This window comes from Raphanus sativus, chromosome 4, assembly GCF_000801105.2.
Source record: "Raphanus sativus cultivar WK10039 chromosome 4, ASM80110v3, whole genome shotgun sequence".
NCBI classification, from domain to species: Eukaryota; Viridiplantae; Streptophyta; class Magnoliopsida; order Brassicales; family Brassicaceae; genus Raphanus; species Raphanus sativus.
Window position 1 is genome coordinate 4,440,395 of NC_079514.1, and position 26,163 is coordinate 4,466,557.

Consider the following 26,163-nt stretch of genomic DNA (forward strand, 5'->3'; position numbering starts at 1 on the left):
AGGATATTACTATAATTTTTATGATTTTATAATCAAGAAAAAGAAAGTGACAGAGAATTTAATAATATAAATGGAAAATATATTTTAAAAATCACGTCTTATTAATTCGAAAACTAATTACCTGGTTAAGTGAATGGTGTGGTATTTTAAGTCAACTAATGGGTTTTGTACTTACTTAAATTGTAGTTATATTTTATATTTATGAATCATGATTAATGGAAATATACAAAAATTACGACTTAATTCGATACTAGTTCCCTGGTTAATTGAATGGTTTGGTATTTTACATTTTTTTCAGTCAACAAATGGTTTTCCACTTACTTGAATTGTAATATTTTCTCATTTGGGATAAGATTTAAAATATGAAAAAGCTGTAAAGCAAAACAGGAAACGTAACGTTTGAGCATGCCAAATTGTTTTTTTTCCTAGTGTACAGTAAACATTTCAGATATGGACGTATCTCTTTTGGTCTAATCTGGTTGACTGAACATACAAAACTTTGACTAATATTCCTTCCTAACTCTCTGTGGGCCTCTCTGGTGCTTTTCTGAATTCCACGGACTGGGCCTTGTCGGAATCCATTTTCACATATTACATCATCGCACGTTTGACTTACTTTCTGAGGATTGTAATGTCACAAAAGATGACGATAGTATAATGCGGAGAGGACGATAGTATTAAGGCTCTTATCCTACTAAAAGTTTTTTATTGAAATGTAAATTGATTACGTTGTCTTCAATGTATTTGCCAGATAATTATTCTTAGCTTTAGTCTGTTGGTGAAGTATATGAACTGTAAACAATCTAAAGATATCGTGGGCGATTGGTTCAGCTTTATCTTCCTACTTCAGCTTTATTTATTTTTAAAGTCCTAAACTTTATCAATCATAATTAACTTTATTTTTGTTAGTCAAAACCTATAACAAATTACTATTAACTTTTACCAATCATGCTTTAGATTTATTTTCAAAGCTACAGCAAAAAATCTAAAGCAAAAAATTTTCTTATGATTTTTAGGCAAAAAACCTACATCATTGTTTTATAGGCTGTAGAAACTTTAAAATGATAAAAACTATTTATGATATCAAATAAATTAGATATCATAATAAAACTATTTATAAATATTTTACTTTAATTTTCTAGGTGTTTTCAAAACTTTTGAAATATTTTAAATAACATAAAATATTATTTCTATATCATATTTTAAATAACAGTAAACTTTGATAATTTATAAAAATCATTAATATAAATTATTTTAGTTGATAAAATAATTATTTTATATATAACATCACATATTTTATTTTGAAATATCTACAACATATAATTTACAACTACAACAAATTTAACTACATCAAAAGTCTCTGCAAAAAAATCTACAGCAACAACTTTACAACTACAACAAACTTATCTACAACTAAACTATTACATCTAAATTTTCATAACCACATTCGAACCAATCACCCCCGTTATTTAGCTCCTCTGATATTAATAGTTCTGTCACAGCTACGATAGTTAACAATCACAAAGTGGTATAATATATGTTCTCAAAATAATAGTATAGATACATTTAATACGATTATATTTTTTATCAGTGATGTTTTTTTACAAATTTTAACCATTATATAATTATTTACATTTATCACAATTTTCTAAATCGCTTATCAATCAGATTCACTAATAATCTCAAATTCTCGATTCATCAAACTAATTCATATGTTATTGTGTGATTGGTTCTTCTCTCTCACAGCTTGGTACTCTTTCACCAATCTTATGATTTTTTTTTCTGTAAAATATAATTGAAAGATAAATATGAATTAGTTTCTGTCATTTTTTATAAATATTACTACTGTACAAATGCATTGCTTATCCTTTTGTATCTTCACTTTAACAATTAAAAAAAAAAAAAAATTTGTAGTAGCACAATCATCTAAACCCCCATGATATAAAATAAACCAATAAATCTCACTAAAAAATGTAGCAAAATCGTAAAACTAATAAGATGTTCTATGTTATTTGTATATTTGTATTTTAAAGAAAAAAAAAGGAAAGAAATAATGTTGGCTGGCAGAAAAACCCTAAACCCGAAAAACCAAACCGAACGACCAGACCCGTTTCCAGATCCATTTCTTCTTCCCGCACGAGGACTGAGCGAGCAGACACGATGACCACGGAAACGGACGACTCCACAACTGTGCGGCGGCGCGTGTCCTGCACAAAATGCTTCGACGCTTTATGGTTCTGCTACTGTATGTCTTTTGTCTGATCGCATTCTCTGATTATTCTACATCTTCGATTTTACTCTGCTATACATAATCAAATATCCACTCTACTTAGTTGCAATTCTGAAACTTTTCTTCAGCGGGCAAGAAAAATTCGAACTTGATTGGCATTTGATCCGTCCGTTAGATTTTCTTTTTACTCATTTTGGGCTTTCAGGAAAGGTGATCTTTGTATTTGTAGTTTTCGTGCTTGTTTTGCTCATAGTGTCTAGTAATCGTTTAGCTTTAGGCCATCAATGTTAATGTTCGTATTTGAAACCATATCAGCAATGTATTAGATGGCCCAACATAACCAGTAATGGCGATGAGACAGGACAAAGTTGAGTTTTTAAATAAAAAAGGATTAGTCTTTGAAATGTTTAGCAACCTGTGTGGCTTTGTAATCCGACAGAATCGTATATGTTTTTTTTTTTTAGATTTATCTGTACGTTATGTAATTGTGTGTGAGTCTCTGTTTTGCTCTATCTGTTCGAGGGTTCTTTTTTTTTTTCTTTCAATTATGTTTCAGCTGTTTAAGTTGAATTCACTTTGCTTGTCACGTTTATGTCTTACCTCTGTTGACCTGAGGATTAAGTCAGAATTATCTCTCTGCAGCACCATTTTACCAAATGCAGCAGTATTACCGGGTTGGAAAACTTGATGATTGTACTAAGAAGTTCTCTGATCTCTTTGATTGTCTTTCATTAAAGACCAAAACAGCTTCTGAAGCCGAGGTTTGTACATATTTTTGATCTTTCAGCCTGTTTCATTCTTCTTTACTTTTGTCTACTCAAAGGGTATAGCATCATAAAACTAGATAAAAACTCAAATGACTATGAATTGGAGTTATGTGAATCACACTAGGTTGATCCTGGTTCAGCTTTTACTTTCTGCATCAATTATGTATTTTCACCCCAATCGAATATCACACTGAACTTTGGTGCAGTATCCATTGTGTATATGATGAATGTGTATGTTATGTACCAAGGTATTTAACGTTTTGACAAAATTGCAGAAAATTATGGAAGAGCAAGAGCAAGCAGAAGCAGCAAAACATATCTGGCTTATGAGGACACAGGTAGAAGCTTCTACTCACTGGAACGAGACGTTTGGGCATTTGGATGATCCAAATTACTAGAAGTGCAGTCACACTCCATACTTGATTCTTGATGGCATTTTTACTTCCAAGAAACTCCTCTCTTTTTTTTTGCTAGAGATCTGCAGATTGTTCTGCTGCGGGATATGAAAAAAAGCTTTTTTGTCATCTATCAGTTACCATGAAACATTTTAAAGGGCTATGCCTCAAATCTTCCAAAGAAGCGCACCACGGAAAGATGGAAGGGATGTTGTGAGATGATCGTTTGAATGTATTCGGTAACTACAGAAATAAAATTCTTATTTTCTATTAATAAAGTTGGAAAATATTAGACGTGTATCAAATGTTTTTTTTCAGTATACAATGCTACAAAGTTTAGTAAAATTGATATAATTGATCAGAGTGGTACCACTAGGCCTGTAGCTCTCTTGTCTGTTTGGCCCCATACAGAGAGATGGATATTTCATTATTCACAAAAATACATGAATACATAGAAGAAACATAGTACAGCATATAATACTACTGCAGGAACAGTCTGAGAAGCTCCTTAGATTCTCCAAACGTCGAGGAAAGCTTTTCCATCGAGCTCTCGGGAGAAGAAGACCTTCAAAAACTCCTCGATGGTCACGCTTCTGAACAACGCAGCCTTGTGCCTTTCCACAAGACTTCTCAGCGGACCCACTTCTTTACCCATTCCCACATTGTGAAACGCCGCCACAGAAAGCCTCTCCTTCTCCGAGTTCACAACCCCACGGTGCTCTATACTTTTGTACGTCCCATTCGTCATCATCTACAATGACAACACCAAAAGTAAAAAAAACATTCACAAATGCTAACACCATTCGTCCAAATTATCTAATTACCTCTAACATGTCTCCAATATTGACAACGAAAGCGTATGGGAGAGGTTTGACTGAAACCCACTTGCCATCTTTCTTGATCTGGAGACCTTCCACTTCATTAACCTGCAGAAGGATGGTGAGTCCTGTAGCATCTGAGTGCGGAGTTACGCCGATAACATGATCCGGCTCTGGACAAGGTGGGTAGTAATTCATCTTCATTTTCTGTCCTAACTCATCATCATCAAACAACTCTTCCATTTCCTCAGGTTTGATCTTCAGAGCTCTTGCCATGTTCGCTAACAAGATCTTAGCTGTCCTTTTCACTTCGGTTGAATACGTCTCTAGTGTATCTCTGAAGAAAAAAAAACATAACCGAGATTTTAAAACAGAGAAGAGTTTTTGATGTTAGCTAAGCACATTTTGAAGCTAGCGTAACCTGAAGGGTGGAGGTAACTTGTGGAACAAGTGAGGCTTCCTTGATAGAACAGGTTGCGTCGTGAGGTAGAACATGTCACTCCAGTCTAGTTTCTGCTCCTCCGAAACAACGAAAGCTTGTCCAAACCCTTCGATCTCACCGGGCTGTTGCCACAGCTTCGTCTTCTCTTCCATGGGAAGGTTGAAGAGATCTTGAATCTCCGACTTGACTTTGTCCAAGAACTTTGAGTCCATTCCGTGGTTCACAAGCTATATAGATAAAAAGCTACAATGATCAAAACTTGAAATCTAAATGGGGTTTGAAATAGTATTAAAATTTTAGAGACTTGCTTGGAAAAACCCCCACTCTTTGCAAGCCAAGTCAAGCTTGTCAATCTCAGAAGCCATGGAGGTTGAAGAACACAAACGGTTCATGTCGATGACTGGGATCTCGGTTCTTGGACCGGACTCACTGGAGAGCTCAGTTTTGTCTAGATCAGACCGTATATACCTCTGAGGAACGGTCTTGAGCATCTTATCCTTGACCATCTCTTGTACGGAAGGAACTATTATGGAGTTATACTGGTTTGCTCCCTTGGCTTCCATGGTCGCTTCTTCTTGATTGTTCTTTGACTTCTTGTTACGAGTGTCGAAAGCCCAGACCAAAAAAAAAGATTTAAAGTTGATGTAAAATATTGTCCAAATTACAACACCATTGCTAGTTTAATGTATGTCGTTGATTTTGTTCCAAAAAAAAAAATGTCGTTGACCAAAAAAAGAAAGAAAAAACAGAAGCGACGTTGAAACTACGTCGTTTTGAGTGTTGGCTGTTTTGTCTGTGTGAGCACTGACACACCACACACTTGTAACGAGTCTTCTCCACCACAACTCCTGTCTTTCTCTCTTTGCTTCCAGTTTCAATGGAAACTACTGATCCTGTGGTTCTGTTCTTCCACCGTCCTCATGACATCTCTCACTCTCCCGCATTTTCTACCTCACCGTCTCCGACGGAATCATCTCCCCGCCGATCACCGGAGGAACCGATGCAGATGTTGTTTGTCTTCCGCAACCAACGAGTCTTCCACGGCGGTTGTGTGGTTCAAGCAAGACCTTCGCGCTGATGATCACCCTGGCCTCCTCGCCGCGTCAAAGCACAGAGCAGTCATACCTCTCTACGTCCTCGACCGTCGCATTCTCTCGCGTAAGTTAAGCTAATGAATTCATCTCTGCTTCGTTTCAGCTTGTTAGCATTCAGTTTCCAAAGTATCTAATCCAATAGATTTATCTGTAGGATACACAACGGAGACTCTAGAGCTAGCTATCATAGCATTGGAAGAGCTGAGAAGCTCCCTCAAGAAGCAAGGTTCAGATCTTATGCTCAGGTACGGGAATGCAGAGAATGTCATCGAAGATCTTGTCAAAGAGGTAACTCCACATGTTTAATTTAGTATTTTTATTTCTTCAGATTTTCAGACAAGATAAGTACTTGTTACAGGTCCGAGCTCCCTTTGTCTTTGTGGAAGAAGAGGTAGAACACCATCTGTGTGAGGTTTTGGACGCTGTTAAGAAGAAAATGGATGGTGTTTCGTTTCCTGGAGAATCACCGAGGGTTGTTGTGTGGAGGACTCCTTTTTATGAGACTCAAGTAACGTATTTGCTTCCCTTGCAACGTTAGATTCTGAACTAGTTTACTTATGTGATACATTTTTTTTGGCTCTCTAGAGTTTGTCGGATCTGCCACACTCTTGGGAAGAGTTTAAGAAACTAAAGCTGCCTATCACTTTGCCAGTTCCTGCAGCAAGACTCTCATCTCCGGAAAGTGAACTGCAGTGGGGTATAAGCTTTTCTCTTGCTTGAGTAGTTTCTTGAAGGATATGATTTGTGTGAAAAATGTAAATGAAACATATGCTCCAGGTTCTGTGCCAACACTAGATGACGTGAAGGACTATATGAAGGAAGGCTTAAGCGAAAAGGAAAAGAGCTGGAGGGAGATGGCACATGCATCCGCCGAAAGAATACTAATGGAAAGGAACTTGGAGCCAAATGTTGATGGAAATTTAGGGAAGAAGAAGGTGCACAACTCTGCTTTTATCACGAGAAATAGAGATTCTGTTGGAGGTGGAACTGAGGCTGTACTTAACGCCCTAGCAGGTTACTTGAGGTACTTGGAGGGTACAAGTCGAGATGACTGGCAAGAGTACGTGATGTTCATTGCTTATAGAATGAATCTTGGTTAATCTTATGTGTTTTTGAAGAGTGATCTGGCGTTGGTTTTGATACTGACCAGGGTTCATGCAAAGCTTCGTGATGCTGAGATTAGGCCCGGAGCTTCCTTTTTCAAACTTTTTGGACCTTCCCTCTGTCTTGGTATTGTATCCAGAAGAAGGGTTCACTACGAAGCAATAGAGTATGAAAAAGAAAGAAATGCTGGATTTATTTCTCCATTTGGATATTCAGCTTCTACAGTCTCTGCTGCAACCGATGCTGTGTGCTCTATGGAGGTACAAAGAGAGTCACCATGCGTTATGCTTTTTATGCTCTTTTTCAAAAATATTTGATCTTATTTTTTTTTTTTTGTGGCAGTGGTATTCACTTGTGGCTCTAAATAAAGAGATGACTGATGACAAAAGGCGTTCTGTAAAGATGTGGAGATGGAAGGGCTATCTTATTCAGGTTTTGTGATCATTTACTCATACAACTCCAATGACCTTCATTGGTCATTTAAATAGGACCACTTCCTTGTTTCAGTACACAGTGGTTGGCGATGAAGGCCCTGCTGTTCTACTTGTGCATGGATTTGGTGCTTTTCTGGAACATTACCGTGACAATGTTGACAGCATAGTAAACAGCAAAAACCGAGTATGGACCATCACAGTCTTGGGATTTGGAAAATCAGAGAAGCCGAACATCATTTACACAGAGCTTTTATGGTCAGAACTGCTGCGTGATTTTATGATTGAAGTAGTTGGCGAACCAGCACATTGCGTAGGGAACTCAATCGGCGGTATGGACCCTTAGTTACTGAGCTCTACTATAAAAGTGCACAAATGTTTTGTGTAATGGCTTTTATGTGTTTACCTTTGTCAGGGTATTTCGTTGCGCTAATGGCCTTTCGTTGGCCAGACTTGGTTAAGTCCGTTGTTCTTGTAAACAGTGCTGGCAATGTGATACCTGGTTACTCTCCTCTCCCAAGATCTATTGTATGTGTATCATTTTTGTGCATGAATATCTAACTGACTTTTAAGACTTGGAAAAGTTTTGCCTCAGGAAATGTTATTTAATTATATTTTCAGGAAAGGCGAGTTCCATTTGGTGCACAGATTGGTGCTAGGCTTCTACTCTTGTTCCTACGATTCAATGTCAAAAAACTATTAAAAGACTGCTATCCAGTTGTAAGTAAATATGAAGATCTTGACATCAGTATTGTGTCTTGGAGAACTCAATTGCTTTTCTTTTTTTTGTTATGATGCAGAAACCTGAGAGAGCTGATGAGTTTTTGATCACTGAAATGCTAAGAGCAGTATCCTTTTTTCCCATTTTATTTTCTTCTTATTGTTTAGAAGTTAAATATTGATGATAGTGTGATTTTAACTTAAGATATATACAATAGTCCCAAGATCCTGGTGTAGTTATGGTCCTGGAAAGTATCTTCGGCTTTGATCTTTCACTTCCTTTGAATTATCTCCTCAAAGGGTTTGAGGAGAAAACTCTAGTAATACAGGTATCAAGATGTCTAACATGTATTGGATCCTCATTCTATTACAGAATCAATATTCATTAGTCTTTTTTTTTGTAACACCAATATTCATTAGTCTCATTGATGTATCTAGGGAATGAAAGATCCCATATCGGATCCGCAGAAGAAAGTGGCCTTACTGAAGGAGTTTTGTCCAGCGATGGAGATTAAAAAAGTCAATGCAGGTCACTGTCCCCACGATGAGATCCCAGAGGAGGTGAACCACATTATCTGCGAATGGATAGCCAAGGTCGATAATGATGAACAACAATCACTTAAAAGCCTCATCCCAGTAGATGTACTACCACAATAATAATAAATAAAAAAAACTAAGGATATTTGGTCAGCAGAAGGAAGCAATGTCTTTGTGGTGCCAAGAAGACCATCGTCCAGGGCCTTAAGAGTGTAAACTGTTTCATAGATGTGATTAACTTAATTTTTTGTCTATGTGCTTAATGCTCTTGTTGATATGTATGCCAAGTGCGGCAAGACATTGTTAAAAGGAAGGAATGTTTTTGACATGATTCCTCACAAAGACTACGTTTCCTGGAACTCCGTGTTGACTAGTTGCCTTCACCATGGCTTTTGTTGGCGATGAACACTTTTTGTCTGATGGTTCAAGATGGGATTGAGGTTCCTAAATCCAGTGTTCTAGCTTGTGTTTTGTCTTTAAAGCATGGACGTTAGCTACATGGATGGGCAATTTAGGCGAGGAATGGAGTTCCGTTACTCAATGATTGTTGAAGAGATGGGGTTTGAGGCTGGTCCAACTGTATGGGGAGCTTTGTGGCCCAATGAATGAGATTAGAGGACCAAAGCTAGTCCACGAATCATGCCAGAAGGAGGTAGAGGTACGTACCATCACCGACTGAGCAACACATCGAATTTGCAATCACAGGTTTCAAATTTAGCATGCTCCTAACTGTAGGAGAGAACCGTTGAGCATCAGCATCCAATAACTCTCTTTTACACAAAGGTGACTTGTTTGTTCATAGAGAAAAGAAAGAACCACGTGAGTGTGAACGCGTCTGATTGGTTAGCTGTTAGAAGTGCTTTTTAATGTCTATAGATCCTCGTGGGATGTCTTTTTGCAAGAATTGACTTGAAAACCAGCGTCTTCACTAGATTAAACTTTTCCAACTGCATTATTCAATTGAAAAGCCAGATATATATATATATCTCGTGACCAATGTTTCAAATGGTAACATGGGTATAGTCATTGGTCACGTGCTTTAGGACCCACCACTTGCATATGTAAAAAGCTAGGTTCCAAAATGTTGTCTACGATAATGTGATGCAATAAAAACACTGTAGGTGATGACAAACTGTTCCAGCTTATCCTCCTCTCTTATTGATATCCTCATTGCTTCACATTTATTAACTTTTCAATTAACTCAGTTTTTGCTCTATACTTTTTTTTTGTATCTGGAACATTCTTTAAGCCTCTCTCTCTCTATAAATCCCTGAACCCTTTTGCTGCTACTCACATTGTGTTTGGAACCCAAAATGGCGAAATGTTTAGATCTTTCTCTGATTCTCTTTGTTCTGTATGTGTCCACTGCAGCAATAGCCATGGCAAGAAACCTTGGAGACGAATCTAATGAAGATACAGAGTTCGTTAAAGCCTCTTGTGAGACAGCAACGTACCCGGAACTGTGTTTCCAGTCTCTGTCTTCTTACGCAAGCGAGATCAAGAAGCGGCCACTTCAGCTAGCCGAGACAGCGCTTGCCGTCAGCATGGCTCGAGCAAAGTCTGCCAAAACCTATATCTCGGACATGACTGACTACAAAGGAATCACCAAGAGGCAGCACGGGGCTGTGTTGGACTGTGCTGAAGAGATGGGAGATACTGTTGACAGGTTGAGCAAGTCGCTGAAGGAACTGAAGAGTCTGGAGGAAGGGGAAAGGGAAGAAGACTTCTGGTTCTGTTTGAGCAATGTCAGGACGTGGACAAGCGCGGCGCTTACAGATGAGACCACTTGTCTTGATGGGTTTGGAGGGAAAGGCATGGATGGGGAGCTGAAAAGCTTAGTCAGAGCACACATTGTGCGTGTGGCTCAACATACGAGTAATGCATTGGCTTTGATCAATGTCTATGCTTCCAAGCATTGAAAAATGTTGCAAAAGTTTGGTCTTGTGGACTTGCGTTTTTTTAAATACTTTTGGATTTGGTTTGCACTGTATTTCCAAGAAGTGTGTTTTGGTTTTGTTCAGAGTCATATCTGTTTTCTCTTGCCACCTTGTTATATCATCTATGGTCTACATAGTTTGAAGCTGTTGATTTTGATGTTTGATTGGTGATATTATATATAGTATTGTAAGCCATGAAAAGTATATTGCAATCTTCTCTTTTAAACCTCCCTCAGGTTATCTTTGACATTCATTCATCTTAGTAATAGAGCTGTGAACAAAAAAAGAAGAAGTTAGTAACAGAGTAGAGCCTATATAGGCTTGAAGGGCTTATGTGTTTAGACCAACAGTATCCTCGAAAAGATAAAAGAAAAATAATGATCTGACCTGAAAAGAAGAAAACGAAAACTAAATAAAGCATGTCGAAACGTTTTTGGACAAAGATTTTATATATAAAAAAAAAAGAAGTTTTATGGGCCATGAAGAGCTCCAAGTTGATCAACATGTCAGATCAGACCAGAGCTACAAAACTTGGAGCTCTTCATGGCCCATAAAACTTCTTATTTTATACAAGCATGAGCTCCAAGTTGATCAACATGTCAATGGAGCAAGCATGATCTGACATATACACTTTAGACTCATGCTTGCTCCAGGAATATTTTTAAGTTCTTTACAGTGAGAACGCTAGATTATGCATCGTGTATATGTTGTTATTAGCCAGAACTCTGCTTCTTGATGAATCAGTTGTCCGTTGTTTGTTTTCCTGACATGGTATTACCCTTCACTCTTCTATTAATTTCAACCAGTAAATAGATATTTGGTAAAAAAAATTCAAGGCATTGGTGTTAACCATAATGCCTTGTGAACAAAGTCAAGTTTGTTTGTTTGTTTGTTTGTCTTCTCTCATCCACATACTAACGTTGACTAATGAAACAAGACTAGAGATAGTCTGTCTTCTCTCTTCCATATATACACTAAAAGACTGCTTAAAAAGCTGGCATGTGCCCACTTGCGGAGCCAACTTATTGGCATGTGGGTCAGTTGACCCATTTGTATTTCTGAGTATTAAAAAATTTACATGTACATTTCTATGAAAAACTAGGAAAATGGTGTAAAATCAGTTAATTGACCCCTATAATATATGTTGATCATGAATTGACCCTCGTAAAAAGTTTTCCTAGCTCAGCCAGTGCATCTGCTTCTCCTTCCTCTCAAATAAAAATCCTCTTTGTATCATCTGACTTGCAGGTTTTGGTAGGTTTTACTTGATCAAGAATCTACATCACTCAGATCTTCTTGAGGCTTTACCAACTGTGTTTGGTTGCAGACGCATGATGGACTGGAGATTGCTTACAGCTGCAGCTAAAGGGGAAACCAATCTCCTTACTTTTGCCACATTTCACCATTCAGATTTCGACAAGGTAACGCCACATAACAACAACGCTCTTCACATTGCAGCTAAGCACCAGGGGCTTGATTTCGCTACAGCCATACTTGATCTTCGCCCATCTCTCCTCTTGGTAGAAAACAACAATGGAGACACACCTATACACGTTGCAGCTAGTGTAGGTTCCCTTCAAGTTTTACAACTTCTTGTCAATTCAGCCAGTCTAGATATCGAAAACAGGGGAATAACCAAGCAGCTATTGAGGAATACTAATAAGCAGAAGGATTCAGCGTTACATGTTGCATTAAAGAGTGGACATGTCGATGTAGCTAAGCTCCTAGTTGAACAAGACGCAGGATTGTTAGATATGGCCAATAACAGCAATGAATCTCCTCTGTACTTAGCTATTGAAAGAGGGCTTTTCGACATTGCTGATCATATTTTGGCAACATCTCCTTCGGTTACCGGTACAGGGCCTAAAGGTATGAATGCTCTGCATGCCGCTGTGGATTCTGACATTGTCAGTACTGGTAATGTTTCTTTCCTTCTCTTTGAATTTGATTTATGTGTGTAGAGCTTTATAGAACTTTATTAGAGACTAAAGAGATATTAACTAGTATATAAGATATTAAACCAATCCACTTATAGCTAATTAGTTTTTGTTTTGAAGTTGGAAGCCCATGATGAAACTTAACAAACTTATTGTTGTTTTGGTTAGTTTTCTTGACAAAACTGATGGAGGCAAGACCCGAAATGATCAAAGAAGTGGACAGTAATGGATGGACACCTCTTCATTATTCAGTGTGGCTTGGCAAAGTGGAGATAACTCGACTTTTGCTTCAACAAGACAGCTCGGCTGCTTATATATCAGATAAGGAAGGACAATGTCCGCTTCATCTTGCTGCATCTACTGGTCAGATTGATGCTTATAGAGAGCTAGTTGGTTTCTGTCCTTATGTCTGGGAACTAGTTGATGGTAAAGGAAGAACATCTCTTCACTCTGCAATCATATCAAGAAAAAGAGGAATCGTTGACTGTATTCTAGAGATGCCTGAGATCTCTCTTCATCTGTTGAATGAAACCGATGTAGATGGAAACACGCCTCTCCATCTATCGGTCGTTTTCAAATGGCAAGCCGTCTTACTGCTTCTCTTGGAAAACAAGCGAGTGGATAAGTTTGTTATGAACCGTGATCACTTAACAGCTGCGGAACTCTTTTACTCTCGGAATCAAGAGGTACATTACTTTGCTTACTCTCGATGTGTTGACCTTTAAAGTTTGTCAGTTTCATGAAATTATTGGTTTTGTTATAATTAATTTTAGATTAGTTACGAGGTGACGATGACATACTATGCACTGCAAAGATACAACAAGCAACCATCTCAGCGACAGAACATCGAGACAAAGAATAAGCAAGAAAAAGCAGACGTTGAAGAAAGCAATGCAAGAAACGACGGTGCAATGTACGAGGTTCATCTTCTAGTCGCGGTTCTTGTGGCGACCGTAGCTTTTGCCGCTGCATTCCAACTACCTGGCGGTTACAAACAGGACGGTACACCTACACTGATGGAAAAAGCAGCTTTCAAATGTTTCTTGGTGTTCGACACAATCGCCTTCTGCTTCTCTGTAACTACTGTCTACTTCTTGTTCTATGCTTCTAGACACGGGTTTCGAGCACGTTCTTCTTTCCTCTACATGTCGTGTCTCCTGATGGTTGTGTCACTGATCGCAATGGCCTCAGCGTTTGTGTCAGGGATGTATCTGATTTCATCCAAGTCGAGACTGTTAGCCCTTGTGCCTTTGGTGATGGTTGGAACCTTCCTCTTGCACGGTTTCATCTACTGGTTCTTTGATCCACGCGGTGGCTACGTTCTTGTCCTTGAACGACCTCGCCAGTTTTTTAGGAAGCTATTCTTCCAAAACCCATTGTCTCATGTTTTTGTTTGGAACTGAGTTTATTTAAGAATCAAGAATAACACAACACTTTGTACCTTCTGATAAATCAAACCTATCTAAAATACATTCCATTTTGAAAACAAATATATGATCTCATCTAAAACAGAACTATTCTATTGGACCTAACATTTATTTGGTAAGTTTTTAAATTAAATATACCTTTATACTTTATAGTTAAACTTAAATTAAATCACTAATGTTCCTTTCTTTATACTACTATATTCATGTTTCCAAACAATATACTTATTTCTTTATACTACTATCAATGTTTTCAAACAGTATATTTTTATACTACTATCAATGTTTCCAAACAATACAATAATTAATATTACTTATTTTATATCTATCATTTTTTCTTTAAAATTTTGTAGAAACGTCATAATTTCATAAATTGCAAAATAATAAACTTTAAAATTTGGATTATAAGTTACAAATTATGAAACTATTACAATTTAAATCAAATTAAATTACATATCGGTCATCCATCAGTTCAATCGGTTAGTCTCGGGTTTTAGTAATTTTTTTAATATGAATATTTTAGAAACCTAAATTGAATTGTCATATCTCCGGGTTAACCGGTATAATCACAATCGGGTTGAATTTAAAAATACTGATTTAAATGCAAAACTATTTTAAATACACTCTGTAAAAATTACCAAAATATTTATTAAGTTATTAATGAAATTTTTCATCGTAAAATATTTCGCGCTTCTAAAGCGCGGGTCAAGATCTAGTTTCTTATTAAAACGAAAAACAGAAGAGTTTATTATGCATATAATACTGCTACAGCTGAGCATACAAATATGAATGGAGAGAAGTAAATAAATAACAAACAAGTAGCTGTTCTTTTATATGGTCAGCCTCGGCATGTTCTCGGTGTTGGTCTCGAGAAGGTTGTGCAGCTCGCACAAGAACCACATCCAATTCTCATCGCTCTCTTCGTCTACAATCTCAAACGCTAAAGGAAACAAAGCGCCGTCTCCATCGAACCCGGTCGCGAGAAGCAATGTACCTAAGTACTTGCTCTTCGGATAGGTTCTGTCTAGACCAATAACGGACAGCACGCGTTTAAGAACCCGTAGATGGAAGCTTGGAACGATAGAAGAGACGAATAAAGTACCAATCAGGATGTTACCCAAAAGTTTTTTTTTTTTATGTTACCCAAAAGTTTAAACATATATTTTTGAGAGTGCCATATAAATTACGTTTGTGAATACACGAATGAAACCAAAAGTGCAAAACATATAAAATTCTAATTTTCTTGAATGTATTGGTACTTCGAATGCACAATGTGAAAAGAAAAATACATGTTTAGTAATACAATGCGGAAATTTTGGAATTTATTTGATTGCCAATATATATATGACATAGAAAGGAAACGAAAGCGTACACATGCACATGCAAAGAGATGAAGTTGAATATAACGTTCAATTTAGAAACGTAGATAATTGGTAATAAGGGCCAAAGTATTGCTTGTAGTCTTTGAAAGTTCGGAAACAGCCTTCTCCACCTTCTTCTTCGTCTCCTCATTCACTTCCCCTTCATCAAACTCGTCCGTACAAGTAGTATCGTCTGTCAACGCCGCACTCACCCACGTATTCACGTTCTTTAGATGCTCCTTCTTTGAGATACCTCCGCCGTTGAGATTCTTCAACTCGGCCATTGCTTGCTTGAGCTCGTCGACGGTGTCCTTCATCTCCTCCACGCAGTCCTTGAGGACCGGGACCTCAGGGCTGGAGGTGAATTTGGCGTTTTTGAGAAGGTTAGAGACGACTAACGTGGCGTTTTTGGCGTATTTGAGGTTGACGCTGAGGGACGTTGTGCAGAGTTTGATTGGGTCGGCTTTGATGGTGGAGGAGTAGGAGGACAATGAGTTGTAGCACATTGTAGGATATGTTGTTGAGTTGCATGCGGTTTTTACGAACGTTTCGTAGTTTTGGTATGTGGTGGGTGGAGTTGCTGCTGTTTTAGGGATGTTTGATGAGTTGATGAGGGTAACTAGAGTTAGAGAGAGTATGACGAAACGCAACATGTTTGTCACTTTAGGGGTGTTGTTCTTCTTTCGGGTCTGAGAGAGAATACAAATGCAAACTTTGGTGAATTATGAAACTATGCAGTATGTTGTATATTTATATACGCAACACATATTGGATTACGATTGTATTTCAATTATAAAGGAAACTAGATTTTGACCCGCGCTTGGAAGCGCGAAATATTTTACGATGAAAAATTTCACTAATAATATAACAAATATTTTGGTAATTTTAAAGAGTGTGTTTAGAATATTTTTGCATTTAAATCAGTGTTTTTAATTCAACCCGATTGTGATTATACCGGTTAATCCGGAGATCTAACAATTCAATTTAAGTTTTTAAAATATTTATATTAAAAAAATCATTAAAATCCGAGACTAACCGATTGAACTGTTGGATGACCGATATGTAATCTAATTTGATTTAAATAATAATAGTTTCATAATTTGTAATCTTATAATCCAAATTTTAAAGTTTATTATTTTGCAATTTATAAAATTATGACGTTTCTACAAAATTTTAAAGAGAAATGATAGATATAAAATAACTAAGATTAATTATTGTATTGTTTGGAAACATTGATAGTAGTATAAAAAATATATTGTTTGGAAACATTGATAGTAGTATAAAGAAATAAGTATATTGTTTGAAAACATGGATAATAGTATAAAGAAAGGAACATTAATAATTTAATGTAGGTTTAATTATAAAGTATAAAAATATTTAATTTAAAAACTTACAAAATAAATGTTAGGTCCAACATAATGTTTCTGTTTTAATAAGATAGATGATTCGCACTATAATTATAATATATCACCAGTCACCAATCATAAATAAGCTATTAATTTTTGTTCGAACGGTAACCATATAATACGCTTAAGAAAATTTAAGAAAGTTAGTTCTTGTGTCATTTTAGTTTATTATTCGACCCATGTGACATCTGATTCTGTTTGTTCAGTTACTACCAAGATCATTTAGGGCATCTATATTAGAAGTCTATCAAAAAAAATCTTTTACCAAATTTTAATATTTTAATAAGAAAATTTGAAAGACTCATGTATCATGAAACTCGTAATAAAACATTATTATTTTTCTATGAAACTTTTTCTTTGAAATACTTAAAGCGAATGACCTTATAACTTTATAACCACATATATGTATGTCAGTCTCGTTTATTCTCCCAAGCCGTGGATTAAGGCATCTAAATTAATGGGACATATTTTTTGAAAAAAAATATTATTAGCATTTATAAATGAATAAATTTTTGTAAAGATATCTTCAAGATTGATTACTTCAATACACTCATGAATCAAGTTCTACTTCCCTTGAATCCAAATTTGAATAATTCCAATGACATGAAAAAACTTTTGGATTTTTTTTTTTTGCTTTTCAAAGTAACAAATGCAAGTGATGATACATCTATCTTATTAAAACAGAAACATTTTGTTAGATCTAACATTTATTTTGTAAGTTTTTAAATTAAATACACTTTTATACTTTATAGTTAAACCTACATTAAATCACTAATGTTCCTTTCTTTATACTACTATCCATGTTTTCAAACAATATACTTATTTCTTTATACTACTATCAATGTTTCCAAACAATATATTTTATATACTACTATCAATGTTTCCAAACAATACAATAATTAATCTTAGTAATTTTATATCCATAATTTTCTCTTTAAATTTTTTTAGAAACGTCATAATTTCATAAATTGCAAATAATGAACTTTAAAATTTGGATTATAAGATTACAAATTATGAAACTATTACAATTTAAATCAAATTAGATTACATATTGGTCATCCATTAGTTCAATCGATTAGTCTCGGGTTTTAGTGATCTTTTAATATGAATATTTTAAAAACCTAGATTGAATTGTTAGATCTCCGGATTAACCGGTATAATCACAATCGGGTTGAATTTAAAAACATTGATTTAAATGCAAAAATATTTTAGATACATACTCTTTAAAAGTTACCAAAATATTTTTTAAATTATTAGTAAAAAATTTCATCGTAAAATATTCCGCGCTTCTAAAGCGCGGGTCAAGATCTAGTTGATAGTATTAATTTTGAATTTGGAACCTTTTTTAATGAGTGGTACGCATTCAGATATAACTGTTATGGTTTTTTATGGAAGTAAAGATTCTTCGAAAATCAATACCCAAAAAAGTTTGAAAACCTATTGAAATGTTCGATATCTTGAAAAAAAAAGAGGATTGTTATCAAAATATAGAAATTTCTTAACGCATATTGTTAAACATTCTGGTAACGATTACCACAACTGAATGTTAGTTATTATATCAATTGAAACGAAAATGGTTGAAATACTTGATTCTATAACTGTAATTGATAATTTTGTAAGAAAAAAATGTAAGAAAATCTATATTTCGACGATAAGTGTTCTTAATATCACCACTTTTTTATAAATAAACTATGGACTTTGATTTCTTTTTCTAATAAAAATTTAAGTTGTTTTTGATACTGTTTTGTGATTTTGATAAAATTTATATAAAGGTATAATTAAAAATTTTGGATTGGGGCATTATAAAAAGTTAGTCCGGCACTGTTTGTAGTGTAGACGTTTATAACTTTATAATAATTTGCAAACCCTGGAGTCTCTAACTAATACCAAATTAACAATCAAGAAGCTTTTCTTTTGGTGTCCAAATAAAATTAGAAAGATGAATACAAACTTTATTCCGGTGTTTAAGCAAGGTGACACGTGATGGGATATGAATCATATATGCTGATGGCCATGTAATATGGACGTGAAAGAGATCTTCTGTAATTATTAAGCAAGATAGATCAACGTATCATTTTTTTGTACGGGAAATGATATTCGAATTGATCTCCATGCATGATTTATTATATTTGCTGGAATTTGCACATAGTTTGTTTAATCATTTCCAATATATAAATTAAACAACTTAAAAGCAATTAAGGTTTAGAAAGGAAATAACTCAATTTAGAAAGCCTATAGAATAGATGTGACTTTTTTGAAGAGTAGAAGTTTTTTTCTCTTATTGCATTACTAGTGACAAATTAAGGTTTGATCATTGCGATATCAGTTCCTTCTATCGAGAGAATGTTTTCTAGGGTATATTTAATAGACAGACAGTTATTAGTTTTTCTTAGTTAAAAATTAAACCTCCACCATAAAAACCTTGCAATAAACATATCCTAAATTCCTATCATGATCGATGATACCTTTAAGGCATCTATTTACTTAATTACCTTCATAGTCCTGCCTCTCTCAACAATGATGTGACGACATGGATGTTGTCTTCTATGTCGTACAAGTCATACTAAAGTCACCTTGGGTGGCTCAAAAAAGCCTGGGGTTTCTTAACACGCAACTAACCTCAAAACATGCAGATTAAAGTTAATCAAAACTAGCCTGTATGGAATGAGGATATGTCTAAGTTTTTAGACCAAAAAATGAGTTTACACATTTTCGATGATATACTACATAACAAGCTATTGGATCAATAAACAGTATAGACTCTATAATTAACTTCATTTTGTTGTAAATTACAAATTCTTATACAGGAGTCCTAGCAGCATAGAATGGTCAGTACCACTCGAGAATGGATCCAAGATCAAGATTGCTACAAGATATCTCCAGGGTATAGCACCTTGTGTAAATATACAAACTTTATTTTCCGCAGTAGGGCAATGAACAGAAGCTATACACTAGAGCCTCTTCTTCTCTATATGCACAACGCCTTCTATTTACAGCCGGTGAAGCTTGGGAAGTTTGGTGGTGTGTAAACTTAAAGTATATGTGTCCCGAACCATTAATCTATACTTAGGGTTGGAACAAGATTGCAGCAAGTGCTCAGTATTTTTACACAAACTATCATCACATCTGGAGAAGATTGTTCACTGTAACAGAAACAGAGTTTGTTCTCTGCAAGTCCTGCAAAAATTTTGAAACCCAACATGTTCAAAGTATCAAGTGGCGAGAATCTTAGAACTTTAACAATTTGGTAACAACATTCATCACTTAAGGATCAATCATAGAGAGTACCCAATATGCACTTAAAAGTTACCTGGAAGATAATTTCATCTGGCACATGTGGCATGACATCCCTCACTGTCTCGGCCATAGCTAGTATATTTGCCAAGCTTTCATTCGCCCCACTTGATACATTTCTCAAATGCAGACCACCTGTCCTTCCACCAGTACCTAGAGGTATGGTTGTAGAAGAAGTGGATGCTTGTGAAGGGTTCATAGGCCATAGACTCCAAGCAGCATCCTCAAGTGCAGTTTGCGCATAACTTTCTCCAACAGAAGCAAGATGCCTCATCATCATCTGAACCCGTCCCAGTCCAACGGACCTAGACGCTGTAGAGGGACCAGCGACATCAACACCCTGACTTGACCATGTCTGTAGCCAGCTTGGATCCAATCCTAAGTTCCTGTTTTGTAAAATCCAACAAATCCAAGATAGTTTGAATATTTGTTTTAAATTTGAAGTTGTAATCAAATAATTAACTGAACCTTGAAGGATCACTTTCAATGGAGTTTGGCATCTCGGCAGGAAACAATCCAGTGGCTAGTGGATGCTCAGGAATGTTTTGTCTTTGAAGCTGACGGGCTAACTGCTCATCACTTGAGACTTCCACTGAGCGAGTGTTCACCTCAGTTTCAACAAAAAGAGGTTTACGACATGTAGGACAAGAGTAAACCTCATTAAGACCTTGATCCAACCTGCCAGCATCAAAGCATCAAACCATCATCATCATGATCAGTAGTTTCAGTCATAAAATACTCGAGGCTGTCAGTAAGCGCACCAGGATCGGAGGCATCCAAGATGGAAAAGGTGGTTGCAGTGAAGCCTTTTAGCTTTCGCCATAGGTTCCTGATAATGCATCCAAGAGTTTTGAGGCATTGAAAAGGTTTATATTTTAATAACTCTAACAGCCAAAAGCATACCCGGCATATAGCACATTCATCATCATATGCGCGTAGCTCTTCAGAAGTTGCATCAGGAAGAGCTGCATGGAGTGAGCCCAGAGCGATTCTCAGTTTAATGTATCCTTTCATTCGCTTCAAAATTGCACTGAGCAATGCCTGCCAAACCAACCAAATAAAAAAAAAACAGGTAAGAGATTCAACAGTTGGATGATGTGCCTTAGTGCTTACTTACGCGTATGTTGAGAAACAAAACTGCATCCACTAGATGAAAGGAAAGGCCATGCAGCCACCAGATGTGCAAGTAGTGACCTAGCGCCATTACCGAAGTAGCCATGTCCAGAAAGAAACCTAGGTTTCGGTTGAGGAGGCCTTTCCATTCCAACAGTGAGCCTATCCAAAAAAACAGGTAAGAGTTTTTAACTTGAGATGTCCATGGAAATGCATTCCCGGTTTAGCATAAAAAAACAATGTATAAATAACATCAGAAAAAAAAAAAAAGACCTGCTGTCATGGAATCAAGAAACTTAGATCTTTGGCAGTCCGAGTTCTTCACTGCTAAGTGGGTAATCCACATGTCAAGCAGTTGAAACCCATGAATTAACAGCGCCTGCAAAAGGAATCCGATCAGCTCCATATTTTGTTAAGACAACAAGTAGGACAAAGAAGACAACTAGTATTACTACTTAAGTAAAGTACCTGCAAGGTCTCAAAAGCTATACTGCATGGCTCAAAAAGTAACAACAGATACAGAGAAGAGCCAGTTCTACTGTATGTCATAAGGGAAAGCTTTATCCTGCAAAATAGGAGGAAAAAAGTATTACTTTAAATTAGCATTCAGACATAAATATATTTGACAATAAATATACCACAAGATTTATGAAATACCACAACGTATCAACAGAGAGAACCAAGAACAGAACTGAATACACACGGAAGTATGTCCACGGTGTAGAAGAAGGAGATGCATTCAATCGCTCAAGCCGGTCTCTAGCCAAAGCTTGAAACATCTATTAAATGATTCAACATTAGGAGAATATGATTCAGAAATTTTGGTTATCGGAAACCAAGAATGCCAAATGTTTTCTACCATACCTTTAGAGTGCATACAACAGTAAGCCAAACTGTCCACAGTACACCCTGAAATATTGTTGCTGGAATCACCAGCGGTAGAAATATACCCTACAACGAAATGAGAATACATATAGGTATATGCATACAGAATGTAGGTTACTTTTCAATAAAAAAAGGAAGAAGAGCTACCTTGTAAATGATGTAATTGGCAAGTCGCTCCACCAACTTTTTAGTTTCAACGCCATATAACTCTCCAAAAAATAGTGTCTGCAAAAAGACAGCTTAAAAGAGATTATTACTAATAACACAAAAAATAACAAAAGACCATTACCAGAAAACAATTTAAACAATCCGTACGCATTGAAAGTGATACACTCTTACCTTGAGAGAAAGTAGCAGAAGAATATAGACATTGAGCACAAAATTTGTGAGCAACGCGATTGTAAAGTAAGAACCCAAAAGCAGCTCAAGCGCATGCCTCGAGTCTCCTAAAGAAATGTTCTTGGAAATTATCAGCCCATCTGCTCTAAGTCTATCCAGAGACAGCTCTGTCCAGACTTGAAGCCCCGCAAAGCTCAGAGCTGTTGATGCGACGGAGAACTGCAAGTACCTCACCCCCATTAGGAACTATGATGACAGCTTCGCCACTTAAAACTTAGTCCCCACCAGAAACTCAATCTAATCATATTAGCATGATGATGCCATCTGCAGCAAGCAACAACATGATCTCACATCAGTATCACAAAAAAAAAAACAACTTAATAAAAAAAACTAAATTGACATTTGCATCAGAAAGAGAGAAACTTTTGCAGAAAAATTGAGCTGAAAACCAATAAAAATGAACTCTTTCAGAATTGTAGAGCAAATGAGATGCATAAAAGCTCTAGAGAAGAGAGAAAAAGACATGATCCCACATCGAAACCCACCAAGAAACATCAATTTCAATATATATATATATAAAAAGAAATCGAAGAAACTGGAGAAAATTGAAGAACACAGAGACATGAAAGGAGGAGCTGGGGAAGATTCAATGCAGAAAGCAAGCAAGCAAGAGATCATATTAATACAAAAATCCATCGAATCAGCACAAAAACCTGGTCGGTTGGATATTCTCTTTAGCACAGGACTCTCTGCATCTCTATCTCCTTCTTCTTACAGAAACAAAAATCAATCTCTCTTCTTACAGAAACAAAAAGTATTATTACAAAAAAAAAAGCAATACGGTCAACACTGACCTTTTTGGGTTTTAATTTTCACTTTTCAACATTCGAAGTTATTAGAACATTAAATAAGAAAAAGATTTAATCATCTATATACGGTTTTGGTGAAACCAATAGCTCTTTTTTTCAACATTATTATTGTTAACGTGTGTTAATTGCTAAGCGAAGATAATTTATTTTATTTTTCTTAAGAAATCATATAAATCTGATTTGACACCTGAGCAGATTTGAATTTGACCCAATTAATCTGATTTTTTTGGGCGTCAAGGTTTCTATAGTTTACGAATTAATAATAACCAAACGAGACCCCTAATAAGTAAAAACTAAGTTTGGGCCGACAACTCTACAGGCCCATTTATTGATGATCGATTCTTTTATGTCGCAGAGAAGTCTCAAGATCTTCTTCCCCACGCCAATCTCCGATCAAAGCCAATTCAAAAACCCTATTTCTTTTTTTTTTCCCGATCTAGGTAGTCCAGCTCACGTAAGTTAATCGGAGGAGAAGAATAAGAAGAAGATGGGGATAATAAGGAGCAGCTTCACATTCCTGACGGGAACAGTGTGCGGGATCTACATCGCTCAGAACTACAACGTTCCTAACATCAAGACCCTCGGCCGTTGCGCTGCCGCCACGGTGAAGAATATGGAGGAGAAGTATCGCAAACCCAAGAGCAGAGACGACGTCTGACTCATTCCCACTTTCACGCTTCTCCCGGCGATTATCTCATCCTCCTTGTTAAATGTTTTTAATTTTTTTTTTGTGCTTGGGATTGTAGATTAAGTTATATTCGACATTAAAACTGAAAATTCCTTTTTTTTTTATATTATCAGATTGCTGAAGTTTTCAGCTGATTGATCAGTTTAATCACCATTTTCTTCTTTGCTGTTTGGTTTTGAAGCTTTTGATCATTAATTAATCAGTAGATGAGTACATACATCTCTCCCTAGTCATTAAACTGTCAAAGAAACAGTATGTGAGTTTTCCCTCTTAACTATGCAGTACTCTACCAACATACAAGTTTTAACATATCACAATGTGTATGATGAGTATTGGTTTTGCTCTGGTGAGATCTGATTCCTTAGATCAGAAACTATTAGAACAAAAAGCATACAACAAGAGGAATAAAAATACTCATTTCATATAAGGGTCTTAATACCCAAATCAAGCATCCAACCAACATAAGGGGGCATAAAGAACATTACTGACTAAAAAACTTGAAACAAACCATCAATGTAATGTAACTAATCAAATCATGAAGAGGTGGAGGGTGCATTGTTTTTGAATATAATCTTTGCAGTGTAGTCCACGAGCGCAGTTCTCTGCAAACACAGCTCCATCTGCTTAGCCCTTAGCTTCTTCAGCTTCTCCTCCATCTCCCTCTTCTTCCCTCCATCCTCAACCCTATCCCAAACCCCACTCACTGTAGACTCATCCAAACCCAAAACACTCACGTTCTCCTTCTTGAAGAACAGCCCCATCTCTCTACTCTCCGAGAGATGATGAGTGTCCACAACAACAGCATTCACCACCTTCTGTGTTTTTTTCACCTCTACTACTTCTTTCTTGGGCGTTGTCGAAACCAACTCATCCTCTTTCGACAACTTCTTCTTCCTCGGTTTAGCAGGAAGCACACCGTCACTTCCCCAAATCTTCCTCGACAACTCGAAGGCCTTCTGGTCGAGATCCTTAGCGCACGTGATCTTGTCTTCAGTCTTTCCTTTCTTGAGGGCGTTCTTGACTATATTCGCAAACTTCTTCTTACACCTCTGGAGCTTGGTAACGATCTGAGCCTTGGAAGCGTTGAAGTCGATCAAGGTCTTGACGTAATCGCAGAAGGCGTCCATGTTCTCGTAAGGGTCTCCTTTGGTGGAAGTGAAGTCTAGAAAGCCTTGAAGCATCGCGATCTCGTCTGTCTCGCTGAACAGCCTCTGAAACAACATCTTCTTGGCTTCTTCTCCCGATATCTTCTTCTTGACATCTTCATCTTTCGTTGTTGTTGGCTTCTTCTTCTTCACTTGCTCGGTGGTTGATGATGTCTTTGCCTTCTTCTTAGGCTCGTTGTTGTTATCTGCTTGCTTCAGAGAACGCTTCGCTGCCGTGGAGCTCTCCGGTGGGATCGGTTTGGTCGCGACAGTGTTGAGAGGCTTAGTCTTGGTCGCAGGCTCGGAGTCGGAGTCGGATTCTGATTCGGTTTCGCCTTCTTCGGAGTCGGATTCAGACTTCTTGGTAGCAGAAGCAGGAGGAGGAGGAGCAGGTTTCTGAGTGAGTTTGGACTGGACATCTCCAGCTTCTTCATCGGAAGAGTCGGATTCTTCTCCTGATGAACCAGACTCTTCTTCTTCTTCTTCACTGGAAGAGGCAACAGGAGGGTTCTCGATCTTGTCCGCCTGCTTCGGTGCCATCGAACAAAAGTAGTAGAGAGAGAAGAGACAAAGATCTGTGGTCTGAAATATTAACTTCTTTGTTCTCTTTCCCTGTCGCCGTTCGTTGCTTTTAGGTTTGTTAAGACTTGAGAGTTTAGGTTTCGTTAGGATTTGGTTAAAAAAAAGCTACATTTGTTGGATCTTGTCGGCTTCGCCCAAGGCCCAAGGCCCATGTGACCAACCGTAACCTTTTAATAACGGGTCCTATGGAACCAGTCACGCTGATTTGTTCTAATGATCCACCTAAGAGTTTTTTTTTGAAAAAAAAAAAGTCCACCTAAGGGTTTTCCCGTCGATTTGTTTCGGTGGGATTGACCTCGTTTTCTCCAGTTCTAATGAGAATGGAGTGTTGTGTGGAAGGCTTTTATCTAGGCGTAGTGTGGTCGCATAGAGTGCGTCGCTGCCGTATCCGGAAGAAGTGTGACCCTAGAATGATTCGATCTTGCCGGGTTATAAAGTCTGGGTTCGTTAGTGAGGAGAGGAGTGCTCTCAGTATGGTGCCGTTAGAGGTTGAGGTTATCGTTCGGTGTGCCGATGTCATGAGCGACAACGATAACTCTCGTTCATAAGCATCTTGAGTTGTTGGTTTGCTGCAAGTTTGGTGTGCTAGGTTCATTGTAAGTGATATTGAATTTTTCTTAAATTAGTTGTGGAGTTGTATTGGCG

The 26,163-nt window shown here is 36.9% G+C and overlaps 9 protein-coding genes across 10 annotated transcripts; 5 read left to right on the forward strand and 4 right to left on the reverse strand.

Annotated features, from left to right (window-relative positions):
* Positions 1–2,042: 2,042 nt before the first annotated feature.
* On the forward strand, positions 2,043–3,690 carry LOC108849375 (uncharacterized protein C227.17c). Its single transcript, XM_018622922.2, has 3 exons — positions 2,043–2,245; positions 2,873–2,991; positions 3,273–3,690. Exons 1-3 carry the CDS (start codon positions 2,161–2,163, stop codon positions 3,393–3,395), a joined length of 327 nt encoding a protein of 108 aa, XP_018478424.1. The 5' UTR covers positions 2,043–2,160; the 3' UTR covers positions 3,396–3,690.
* A 59-nt stretch (positions 3,691–3,749) lies between these two features.
* LOC108849374 (protein SRG1) lies at positions 3,750–5,281 on the reverse strand. The gene is made up of 4 exons (XM_018622920.2): positions 4,961–5,281; positions 4,632–4,879; positions 4,217–4,547; positions 3,750–4,143 (listed from the first exon to the last, which is right to left on the reverse strand). Exons 1-4 carry the CDS (start codon positions 5,213–5,215, stop codon positions 3,901–3,903), a joined length of 1,077 nt encoding a protein of 358 aa, XP_018478422.1. The 5' UTR covers positions 5,216–5,281; the 3' UTR covers positions 3,750–3,900.
* Positions 5,282–5,468: 187 nt separating this feature from the next.
* On the forward strand, positions 5,469–8,872 carry LOC108855161 (uncharacterized). The gene is given in 14 exon segments (XM_018628906.2): positions 5,469–5,810; positions 5,901–6,034; positions 6,105–6,254; positions 6,332–6,443; positions 6,524–6,806; positions 6,897–7,110; positions 7,193–7,282; positions 7,358–7,613; positions 7,697–7,809; positions 7,903–8,001; positions 8,082–8,129; positions 8,220–8,330; positions 8,440–8,616; positions 8,618–8,872. Coding segments are annotated over 14 exon segments (2,049 nt in total). The 5' UTR covers positions 5,469–5,572; the 3' UTR covers positions 8,642–8,872.
* Positions 8,873–9,666: 794 nt separating this feature from the next.
* LOC108855162 (pectinesterase inhibitor 7) lies at positions 9,667–10,703 on the forward strand. The gene has a single exon (XM_018628907.2). It carries the CDS (start codon positions 9,852–9,854, stop codon positions 10,455–10,457), a length of 606 nt encoding a protein of 201 aa, XP_018484409.1. The 5' UTR covers positions 9,667–9,851; the 3' UTR covers positions 10,458–10,703.
* An 865-nt stretch (positions 10,704–11,568) lies between these two features.
* On the forward strand, positions 11,569–13,854 carry LOC108853858 (ankyrin repeat-containing protein At5g02620). The gene is made up of 4 exons (XM_018627308.2): positions 11,569–11,729; positions 11,803–12,392; positions 12,581–13,098; positions 13,186–13,854. Exons 2-4 carry the CDS (start codon positions 11,807–11,809, stop codon positions 13,813–13,815), a joined length of 1,734 nt encoding a protein of 577 aa, XP_018482810.1. The 5' UTR covers positions 11,569–11,729; positions 11,803–11,806; the 3' UTR covers positions 13,816–13,854.
* A 1,290-nt stretch (positions 13,855–15,144) lies between these two features.
* LOC130510955 (pectinesterase inhibitor 4-like) lies at positions 15,145–15,904 on the reverse strand. Its single transcript, XM_057007693.1, has one exon. It carries the CDS (start codon positions 15,848–15,850, stop codon positions 15,251–15,253), a length of 600 nt encoding a protein of 199 aa, XP_056863673.1. The 5' UTR covers positions 15,851–15,904; the 3' UTR covers positions 15,145–15,250.
* Positions 15,905–19,346: 3,442 nt separating this feature from the next.
* Positions 19,347–23,133, reverse strand: LOC108848289 (E3 ubiquitin protein ligase RIN2). Of its 2 annotated transcripts, XM_057009758.1 has the most exons (14): positions 22,948–23,133; positions 22,235–22,558; positions 22,043–22,120; positions 21,875–21,961; positions 21,668–21,789; positions 21,479–21,575; positions 21,284–21,389; positions 21,015–21,172; positions 20,801–20,938; positions 20,659–20,726; positions 20,431–20,575; positions 20,366–20,397; positions 19,914–20,283; positions 19,347–19,780 (listed from the first exon to the last, which is right to left on the reverse strand). In XM_057009758.1, exons 2-14 carry the CDS (start codon positions 22,472–22,474, stop codon positions 19,724–19,726), a joined length of 1,698 nt encoding a protein of 565 aa, XP_056865738.1. In that variant the 5' UTR covers positions 22,475–22,558; positions 22,948–23,133; the 3' UTR covers positions 19,347–19,723. The 2 variants fall into 2 exon arrangements, with proteins under 2 accessions (XP_056865738.1, XP_018477112.1); XM_018621610.2 differs by having other exon boundaries at positions 20,366–20,575; positions 22,948–23,132.
* Positions 23,134–23,465: 332 nt separating this feature from the next.
* On the forward strand, positions 23,466–23,941 carry LOC108852167 (uncharacterized). The gene has a single exon (XM_018625670.2). It carries the CDS (start codon positions 23,591–23,593, stop codon positions 23,759–23,761), a length of 171 nt encoding a protein of 56 aa, XP_018481172.1. The 5' UTR covers positions 23,466–23,590; the 3' UTR covers positions 23,762–23,941.
* Positions 23,942–24,193: 252 nt separating this feature from the next.
* Positions 24,194–25,597, reverse strand: LOC108849215 (GLABROUS1 enhancer-binding protein-like). The gene has a single exon (XM_018622743.2). It carries the CDS (start codon positions 25,474–25,476, stop codon positions 24,325–24,327), a length of 1,152 nt encoding a protein of 383 aa, XP_018478245.2. The 5' UTR covers positions 25,477–25,597; the 3' UTR covers positions 24,194–24,324.
* Positions 25,598–26,163: the final 566 nt, after the last annotated feature.